Raw genomic sequence first — 10,372 nt, forward strand, 5'->3', positions numbered from 1 at the left:
GGGCTTATAGACTGTGAGAAATCAGGAGTAGCCTTCGGTGTCCTGTCACTCAAGGCGAAAAAAAAAAAAAAAAAAGTCTGCCAAAGCACAAAGCTGATAGCAAACTGTCCAGCACAAACAATAAATTTCTTTCATAGAAGTATGAGGGGAAATGCACCTCTTCTTGATAGCTGGTCCGATAGGATCGCTCTAGCTCCTGATCCAGGAAGTTCAAGCTGAACTGATTGATGGGTGGCTTGAAAAAATAATCCTTCATCAGGCTAGAAGAAACGAAAAATCCATTTGATCAACACTGCGCACAGTCATTGTGCTGACTGTATCAGAAGACCGCAATTTGCTGCCCCAACACCGTTCCCCAAGCATGTCACAAAAACATTGTCTGAGGGTCACTATGTGATAGACCCCGCCGGACCACTCCCTTAGGACACACACAAGTCTGGAAAGTGCTTTGTATTTCTAAAACACATGTTGTGTTTACTCTCCAAAAAAACAATGGCTGCCCACTGTCATTACAGCATACATCGTGAGAACCCTGCTTCTGGAAACATCTCTCAGTGTTTGAGGAAGAAGGCAGCTCTATTGTGCTAGAAAACAACTGCTTCTGGAGAGGCAGACATCCTGTGCTGAGAAGACTTAGGCTGATTCCAAGGCTTCTGATGAAAACATCACTCGGAGCTGCTGTCCTGCCATTCAGAGCTCTGACAGTCAGTACCGCTGTCACAGCAGACAGGCTGTTATCACAAAACTGTTTACAGAGTTAGTGTAACTGGGGTGCTATTGTCACATGTGCAGATTGCGTGTGAAACCTGAAAAATAACACTCAAGGATTTTAATAGCAGAGAAATCAAACCTGCTTTATGTGATTCTCATTCTTTTGTGGGTTGCTAGCAAATACTAAAATCCTTTTTATTCTGCAGAAAATTACTATAAATTTAACAGAGTGTTGACATGTTTTCAGAAGGCAAATACAACCAGGGAGTGTAGTCTCTTTCCCTCAGACAATAACTTCTGCAATTAAATCAGATAAAACAGATACAGTCCCTCCCATGTGCCTGACACACAGTGGGGTTCACATAGGCACGCTCCCTCCTGTCCCTGAAGCACAGTGGACTCTCTCCTTCTGTGACAGGTGCTCAGGACCTCACTATACTCATACACTCAGAAGAGAGAAAATTCCATCCCCAAATGTTGACCCTCGTCATCCTTTCCACTCAGGAAGTGTAGACAGAGGAAAATCAACACAGCGGCTATAAGGACGATGTGCAACGGCCACAGTTAGCAGTCAAGGGACAGGATCCACACAGCCAGAAGCCGTGCTGTTCCTCTGAAATTAATACTGGGAAGTTCCATTTCTGGGAACAGAGATTAGCTCCTTTTGGACCAATCCCCTCTCAGATAACAATAAACCCTGGACAAGATTATAAAAATTACTCCTGGAAGGCAGTACAGACTAACCAAAGCAGACAGAAGATGGAGGAGAGTCAGACTTGGAAGAAGAGAACAGCACCAGCTTAATTTCCCTTTTTTTTTTTTTTTTGGCCTGAAGACCGCCATTAGTCAGCAACACATGCAGGATGGCTAAAACTCAGATAGAAAAGCCACAATCTCGCTGTCTTGGAAAATCAGGAAACAATGTTTGGGGGCTCATGGTTGAGAAAATGGGGTTGAAAATCCCAGAGGAAAAAAAATAGAGAAGGGGCACCCCCACATTCACCATATAAGCTCTGCTCAAGTCTCTGGCTGACGCTTGAGGTGTGCACATGCACAGCAGACTCTGAGCAGCCTGATTCAGGCTGGAAAAAAAAAAGAGCAACTGCCTACCCTAGGGGAGGCAACGTTTGGTGTCTGAGTTTAGGGAAGTGAACTGCCTGAGGAAGGAAAGAAGGAAGTGAGGGGGGGAAGGGGGAAAGAGAGAGAGGGGGGAAAGGAGGGAGGAAGTGAGGGAAGAAAGGAGGGAGGAAGGAAGGAAGGGAGGGAGGGAAAAAGGAAGGGAGGGAAGGAGGAAGGGAAGGAGGGAGGGAGGGAGGGAGGGAGGGAAGGAAGGAAGAGAGGGAGGGAAGGGAAGAAGAAAGGGAGGGAGGGAGGAAGGGAGGGAGGGAGGGAGGGAGGGAGGGAGGGAGGGAGGAAGGAGAGGGAAGGGGAGGGAAGGGGGAAAGAAAGAAAGAAAGAGAAAAAATTGAGACTCTTCAGAGTAATACAACAGAATCCAGATTTTCTGAGCACGACACAATCTAAAATTACACAACATGCAAAGAAACAGGAAAATATGATCCAACTCAACAGAAAAGTCATCAGTGGAGACCAATGTGAGATTACCAAGAGAATGGCACTAGAGGCTGGGGTTATAATGCATGTAAATGTAACACGTGTAAAAACTACAGCATAAGGGGTTGGAAGAGAAGAATGTATCTATACAGCTATAGGATGTCTACATGTTAAGTGAAATGATACAGCAGAACCTGGCTGGCTCAGTTGGAAGAGCATGTGAATCTTGATCTTGGGGTCATGAGTTTGGGGTCCACACTGGGTATAGAGATTAGTTACATAAATAAGTAAACTTAAAAAAAAACATAAAGTGAAATGATACAACATTAACCATAAGAAGACTATAAAAATTCAAGGATGCTTATCTGTAAGTTCTAAGGCAACCACCAAAAAGTAAAACAAAATAATGCAAAGAAGTATGGCTAAAAAGCCAGTAAATATATTAAAATGGAATTAAGGGGCAGAGATTTTTAGAATGATTTAAAAAAAGTAAGACCCACAAGAGACACACTTCAAATATAAAGACAGAGGTTGAAATTTTTTTATGGAAACTGATATACAAGGCAAACAGTAAGAACAAGAAGGCTAGAGTTACTACACTAGTATCAGATAAAGTGGTTTTTAAGACAGAGTATTACCAGGGATAAAGAGGGACACTTCAAAATGACAAAAGGACCAATTCACCAGGAATTTATAACACTCATACATGTGTATATACCTAAAACAAAAAGAGCTTGAAAATACTTGAAACATATACTGTCAGGACTAAAAAGAAACACCAACAATTCCACAGTCACGGTGACAGATTTAAAAATCCCTCTCTTCACAATGATAGAATAATAGACAAAAAGTAAAACACAGAGGATCTAATACTGCCAACCTCTGGGACCTACTTGTGTTTATGGGTCATAACATCCTAAAAATGCAGAACATATTCTTTTCAAGTGCACGTGGTATATTCACCAAAAGAGACCCATGTGAGACCATAAAACAAGTATCAATAAATGTAAAAGGACTGAAATCACAGAGTATGTCTTTGGCTACAAGGACATTAATCAGACATTAACAACTAACATATCTGAATACCATTCTTCACTGAAAGGAGGCGAGGCTCTTCGGAGAAATAGCCGATTCTTGAGCAGGGTCAGAGGAGATATAAAATGGGCCTGGAATATCCTGTTGTGCTAGAAAAGGGTGCCCGAAACTTTGAAAAACAAAGGATAGGGGGGTGTCAAAAGGACATGGGGCCCAGCCCGAGGGGCGCTCTGCCTGGCAGATTCAGGACAACTGGAGCATCACACATAAAAAGGCCAGTGGTGAGACTGCATCCTATGAAATCCAAGAGGACTCCCTGAGTCCAGGCTGGCAACAGATGGATGCAAAAAGTAGTAAGTAAGGAGGGGCTCTTCTTCCTTACGGTAGGCCAAGGGCCTAATGAGAAGTGTGCGGTTGGTGCCGAGGTAGGAAAACTGACACTTTGCACCACCAGAGCAAAGACCGTTCCAGGCAAGAACCATCAATGGAGATGGAATCTAGGGCAGTCTGATGAGGAATGGAGTACGTGTGTGGTCTTCAAGTCCCACTTAATTGTCTCGAGGAGACAATAACTACAGACTGGAGAAGTCAACAGCACCGGCCTGGGTACTCAGAATCCCTACCATTGATGGAAGACAAAGGGCGCCGTGTGCCTCTGGATAGGGAACCTGAGAAGGACACATCATATCTGTGGCCAAAATTTCTGGCCAAACTGGAATATGAACTGTAGATTAGATAAAATATTCCATCTGTGCTAAATTTCCTGAATTTAGGAACCATGGTTATGTAAAAGGACATCTTTGTATTTAGGAAATACACAATTTAGGGACAAAGGGCATGATGTATCCAACTTACTATCAAATGGTTCCAAAAAAAATAAAACATAAATTTCATAGAGAGATAAAGAAGGAGAGAGAGAATAAAACAAACATAGTAAAATGTTACAAGTTGGTAAGTTGGGCAAAGAGTAGAACGAGAATTCTTTGTATTATCCATGCAACTTTTCCGCAAGTTTCAAATTACTTCAAAATAAAGTAAATTAGTGACAGTGGAGGGCAAACACATGGGGATCAGCAAATTCAGAAAAAGGGAGAGACCTCTACCTACAAACCTGCAAACCTTCACTTTCACTGGGAAATGGCTGATGCTTACCTGTCTTCTTTGATAACATCAACAAAATGGGCGTCTGTTTTCTCCCGGATGTTCTTGAATCTCAGCGGAAGGAGAGCTGACTGGTCCAAGCTCACTCCTGCCCACCTTCCCTTTTCCTGTAAGATCTCACACAGGGAGGTCTGACTGTTGGTGAGCCTCTCCTCATGGGGAGGACTCAGAAGTCCATTTTGAGTTTTGGAATTAGGAGCTCCAGGAGCCTGCCTCAAGACAAGGGGAGTGGGAGGCAGACACAGAGGCTGAAGTGCAGGCATGTCACAGTGTTATTCCATCCCGGCCTCCACCACACCAGCCCTGCCGCACGACTGACCAGCACCCTCACACCTCTGTTCTGATCTGACGCTCGACCTCTCCACCCACCCGCTTCTCCCCACCCCTGCTATTTTGTCAAATTGCACCTCCAGGGGTCGAGGCAGCCAGGAAGGTGACATCGTGGGAAGGACCAGTAAGGAGGTGGAGAGAAGGCCAAGGAAGAGTTGAGGCTCTCGGAGCTTGCCAACCACAGAATCGGCATTGCAGAGGGCTGTGGGGGAAGCGGCGGGGGGGGGGGGGGGGGGGGGGGGGGGGGGGCTGGGGCGGTGGATACGGTACGGTACGGGGATCGATCAGAGGGAGGGCGGAGGATAACAGACGCAGGCCTCCCGGGAGAGTCAGCCTTTATAAGCTGTATTCAAAGGGCTCCCGGTTTGGTGCTTGTCCTCCCTTCCTCTGCGGTCCTGACTCTGTCTCTGGGTGAGACTTCAGTGGCAGTGTCCTTGCTGCCAGCCCTGACCCCAAGCCTCTCTTCACGACACATCTCTGCTCCTGCAGAGCCCCCTCGTGTCGCTGCATGTGCACGTTCTGCCCCGTGCTCTGGCCCCACAGACCTTCCCTGGCTACAGCAGTCCGCATCTTGAAGCTCTGAGTGCCTGCGAAGGCAGGCATGTGATTACTCCACTTCACGAGGGTGAGTCCTGACTCTCCAACCCGATCTTACTGGTCTAGTCAAAACCCAAAGGACGAGAAGGTATGGGATGGTGTCGCCCACGGGGAATTATTCTCAGAAGTGAGAAGCCGACAAGACAGGAATGTCACCAAGGGTGGATGCACCGGGAGAGGAGCTGACGGAAAGAACAGCCATGAGCTTGTTACCTTGGTGCTGTTTTTATGCTCCTCTTGACAGCCGTTTTGGACCGCTCCTCCTTCTGCACCAGCTTCCGATTTGGGGACGAACGTGATTCCGCACGAAGGGCAGGTCTACAAGAAAAACACATGCCGTAGGAACACACCCAGAAAGCACAGCCACAACCCGTAATCCGATCAAGTCTATCAGGTGCAATTGGTTGTGGCGCCGAATGGTTTTAACCAAGTGGAAGGCTTACTGAGCCACTTGAGCATGAATTAAAAACAAACTGGCGAAGTGAAAAACGGAAACACGACCACACAGACTGGTACGTGAACACTCAGGGCAGCGCTATCCGTAACAGCCAAAAAGTAGAAACAACTCAAATGTCCATCAATGGATGAAAGGATCAGCAAAGTGTGGAACATCCACAGGATGGAAGAGCATTCAGCCATCAAAAGGAATGAAACCCTGACACGTGCTACAACATGGATGAGCCTTCAAAACACTGATAGGTGACACGGGCCGGACACAAAGGACAACATTATTACATGATTCCATGTATATACAATGTCCAGAGAAGGCAAGTTCATAGAGATAGTAAGGAGATCAGTGGATGAGGGGATGAAGGAATGGGGAGAGAGCTAAAGGATGTGGAGTTTCTTTTGGGAGGTGATGAAAATGTTCTAAAATGGACTGTGGTGACGGCTGTACAATCCTGCAAGTATACTGAAACCCACCAAATCGTCTACTTTAAAAGGGTACATTTTGTGTGAGTGTAAATTAGATCTCGATAAATCTGTTATTAAGCCAACAAACCGGCCACTAGCCTACACAAGTTTCTCAGGCTGTGTGTGACGGTGAGCTGTTTGTATACAACAGGCTGAAAAGTCAGAGGGACATGTTTACAGACGCAGGAATTCTCCGAAGCTTGAGCAATTAGCTGACCCAGAAAAGACAGGCGGAGGCTCAGCAGGGACAGGCGGAGTAGAAAGGGCAGGCTTTGCCTCTCACAGCCAGGGCGTGGAGCTCCCTGTTCAGACTGCGGACCTCAGTCCTCTCACCTACACACAGGAGTGGGGATGGCTGCTGCAGACGTGTGGGAAGAACTAAGCGAGGAAGATGGCGACTCGTGGCCTTGCTCCCGGCGCTCAGTGCATGCTGCACCGACTTACTCTTACTATGGACGTGATCCTGCGTGCCGGCAGCCGCCACCAAGACAGCGACTAACGGCTGCGGGTGGAGAAGACGAATGGCAGCAGGACAGATCTAGCGGCACTCTAGAACAATTTCTAGCATACTAAGCACCGTTAAACACTGGAATGCATTATGGAAGGCTAGACGTTATTTTAGAAAGTTAAGATAAGTATCATTTAGGGGCACCTGGGTGGCTCAGTCGGTTAAGCATCCTACTGAGATCATGATCTCATGGTTCACGTGTTGACAGCACGGAGACTGCTTGTGATTCTCTCTGCACACTCACTCTCTCTCTCTCTCTCAAAATAACTAAACTAAACTAAATAAATAAATTAAGTAAGTATCATTTAGGGTCCAAGGGCAAGGATATGACTTACATCACATCTGAAGTTAGATTTCAGGCCTCTACTGTTTAAATAAAAGAAATAAAGATTCTAAAGAGTTGTGTCATCTGGGAATCTGATGCAATGTACAAGTATGAACACTCACATTCATTTGCAAAGTGGCGACATATACACCAAAGCAGCAGGCCTCCGACAGGCCCGGCAGGATTCCCGAGGGTGTCCTGTGGTGGGGCGAGGGTGGGAGTAAGTGGCTCTGGTAGCGGCAGTGGTGGCTGCTCCTTTAGGGCCACACTGGTTTTGCAAAGGCCAACTGGCAGCCTAGGGGGAGAGGGGGGTACAATCCGGTGCAGGGGACGGTCAGAGAGACTCTAAGCTGGGTCATACCCTGAGGGTCTGGGGCTTTCCCTAACCTCTTGAAGACACAGTGAAAGAGTAACAGCTACTTCTCTGGCCACTTTTTAAACTTCAAGGCTAGAGAGGTAGCATAACAACAGTAGTTCTAGCTAGCTTCTAGAAGTTACTATAGTGATTACTGGTGTGTAACACAGTGATCAGAGGCCGTATCATGGACCAAATCCTGGTTCTAACACATGATAGGTACGAGACTCCCTGGCCTGTTTCCTCCTTTCTGAAACAGGACTGTATCTCCCGCTACTGACCTCCCAGAATAGAGTTGAGCAGGACGAGGGAGCCCCGTCCCGGCCCCGTGGGAGGACTGTGCACGAGCGAGCGGGAGCGCACATGTGCTCACCACACTGGGCTGTGCCTGCAGCGTCAGTGAGCACTCAGCAAATGCTGGTCCTTAACAGTAAAACCTCGGGTTCTAAAGACAGCACATCTGGTCCTTTAATGTCCCTGTCACAGACAGAGCAGCCAACCTCATTATCTCTTGGCATCGTTTGTTCCTGAGTACTTTTCTCTCCTCAAGCACAGAACATGTACTTTAAAAACAGGCCCTGTGCTTCTCAGACATTGCCCATGGCACGCTGGCGTCACACATGAAAGATGTTTTAAGCACTCAGAGCCACAAATATGCAACAGTGACTATCAAACCTACTGGACACCAGAGGGCACACACCCTCTGTGAAGGAGTCCCTGGGTACGCTTCGCAGGCACACACCCTCTCTCTGAAGGGTGACTGCGAAGGGGCTGGAAGAAGCCCGTGGAGACCAGGAGTGTCCAGGGGGATTGGCTGATCTCAGGAGCCTGGGACAACTGGGCAACCCAAGTCTACATCTCTGTGACAGAGAGAGGCCACGGGGCCTGTTCCCTCCCGTAATAAAATGTTCTAATACAAAGGTGAGGTCAGGTGGCCGGCCCACAAAAGAACCTCCGGGAGCAAAGGTGCAGACATAATGGTCATCATGCTCTAGAGACTGTGCTCTGGGAGGTTCAGGGGCTTGTCAGAGTCACACGTCAAGCAGCAGAGAGCAGGCCCTGTGGCCGGGACTCCCAGTGGCCTGAACAGTGCTCACTAGTCCCTCTGCATCCCCCCAGCAGCTTCGTGCAGGCAGTGTAGGCCCTAGGAGCGGGCGGCAGAACCAGCAGCCCCAGGAACTTGCAGTACATGGATCCAGAGGATCCTTTCACTGCGCTTTGAAAATGTGGCTCTTTGTCCTTCTATTTCTTCCTCATCTACTTCGCTTTTGGGGGACAATTTTACTGATTAAATCTTCAAAACAAATGAAACAAAAAGCCTTAGTGAAGTCTGTGCACTGATGGAGACTGCCTCACAACCGAATACTCCCTTCTGCTGTGTGGTGAGGATCCCCTCTGCACCAGGGAGCCCCCCCGCAGGCCACAGAAGGTGGGCTTGTCTCCCTCTCCACCACCCACAGAACCTTTAACTATTTTCCTGCTTCGTGTTCATCTGGGTGAAAACATCTCTTAAACTGATTTTTGCGAAGCACACAAGACACCTCTGAGATGTTTCCCCACCCGTTAAACACCCGGCTCTCCTCCTACGGAGAAGTCCTCACTAGGAAGAGCATTTCGGACTTCAGGGAACTCTCTGGGGTACCTTATCACCTTGGGAGGCAAGGTGTCCAACAGCCCGATACAACGATACGGGATTGAGAATCCCGATGTGCTGAGGGCACAGCAATGCCCAAAAACCAGGTCCTTATCCGCACAGTGTCTGGGGTCCCGTGTGCCTGACAATTACTCCTCGTAAAAGACCATGCGGCCGCTCTGAGGACACAACGCTTCATCAACAGGGGGAGTCAGACTGCAGGTTCATGGTCCCTGAACACCATACAGCCGTTCTATGGCCTCCGTTCCTAACACGGGGAGGACCCAGGAATAACCCTGGCACTGTGATCTCCTGTGCCTCACTCCCCTGAAGTAACCCAAGCAGATGACCACCTCCTGGTTCAGTGGCACTCCTGGCAACTGGCACCAAGGGAAGCTTTACTAAGACCAGGTAGGGTCCCCAAAACAGAGCTGTAGGGGCGAAGGAGTGTGCTGGCTGCTGCCTCGGAAACCCGAGATCCCTTGGAGAACACCCAAGAACACACTCTGCATTTTCCCAGATGATGTCTGCTCCTGCCCCAGCACGGACGTCAGCTTTGGAGCGGAGATTATAACTACCTCTCCAACACACTAGAGCATAAACGCATTTGTTTTAAACCCATTTCAATGTACACATGCTCCATTCTGTTCAGAATACATGTCATAGAGGTAAAAAACAGGTTTTTCTTCAAGGCTCTCTCTCTTCACGAGATACATCACTTCCAAGCCAACAGCTGTCCTTTTTCATAACTGTCAAGGAAGGGAGCAGGGAGACCTCTTTTCTGAGAATCGAAGAGGAAACATCAGAAAGGCCTGGCTTCACCCGTTTGGCCTGCTGAGTGTGACTTCGGCGAGCTGTCCTGGGACCCAGAAAGGCAGAGCGTGCTCCCAAACTTGAAACCCAGGCTGAGCGTGACAGACAGGAACGTGCAACGTGCAACGGTAACGACAGACAGACTTCCTGAGACCCACGCAGGGCTCTGCATTCTCTGCCCGTAGTCCTCAGAAGCACCGGGAAGCAGACGCTGTGATCAGCTCCCTTCTACACATGAGGCAGAGAAGAGAAAGGACTTGCCCAGAGTTATGCAGTTAGAAAACGACAGAGGGGAGCTGAAGCCCAGGTGGCAGCACCCTGGACCCTATCCGAGCATGTGGCCTCTCTGAGGGAGCAGGAGTAAGTCACCTGCCTTCTCCTATCCTTGGCGGGCCAGTGCAGCATCGTGGAAGCTAGTGGGTTAGCAGAAGCATG

At 48.3% G+C, this 10,372-nt stretch overlaps 1 protein-coding gene across 1 annotated transcript in view; it reads right to left on the reverse strand.

The window, feature by feature from the left end:
* ADCY9 (adenylate cyclase 9) overlaps positions 1 to 8,682 on the reverse strand; it is a 28,008-nt gene extending 19,326 nt beyond the window's left edge. The window contains exons 1-7 of the mRNA XM_049635392.1: positions 8,589 to 8,682; positions 7,425 to 7,431; positions 7,259 to 7,334; positions 6,587 to 6,805; positions 5,602 to 5,706; positions 4,453 to 4,670; positions 158 to 260 (exon numbers count right to left, since the gene is read on the reverse strand). Coding sequence (XP_049491349.1) covers positions 158 to 260; positions 4,453 to 4,670; positions 5,602 to 5,706; positions 6,587 to 6,805; positions 7,259 to 7,334; positions 7,425 to 7,431; positions 8,589 to 8,682 — 822 coding nt within the window. The remainder of the gene's footprint in view (positions 1 to 157; positions 261 to 4,452; positions 4,671 to 5,601; positions 5,707 to 6,586; positions 6,806 to 7,258; positions 7,335 to 7,424; positions 7,432 to 8,588) is intronic.
* Between the last annotated feature and the right edge of the window lie 1,690 nt (positions 8,683 to 10,372).

This window comes from Panthera uncia, chromosome E1 (assembly GCF_023721935.1).
Source record: "Panthera uncia isolate 11264 chromosome E1, Puncia_PCG_1.0, whole genome shotgun sequence".
In the NCBI taxonomy this organism is placed as follows: Eukaryota; Metazoa; Chordata; class Mammalia; order Carnivora; family Felidae; genus Panthera; species Panthera uncia.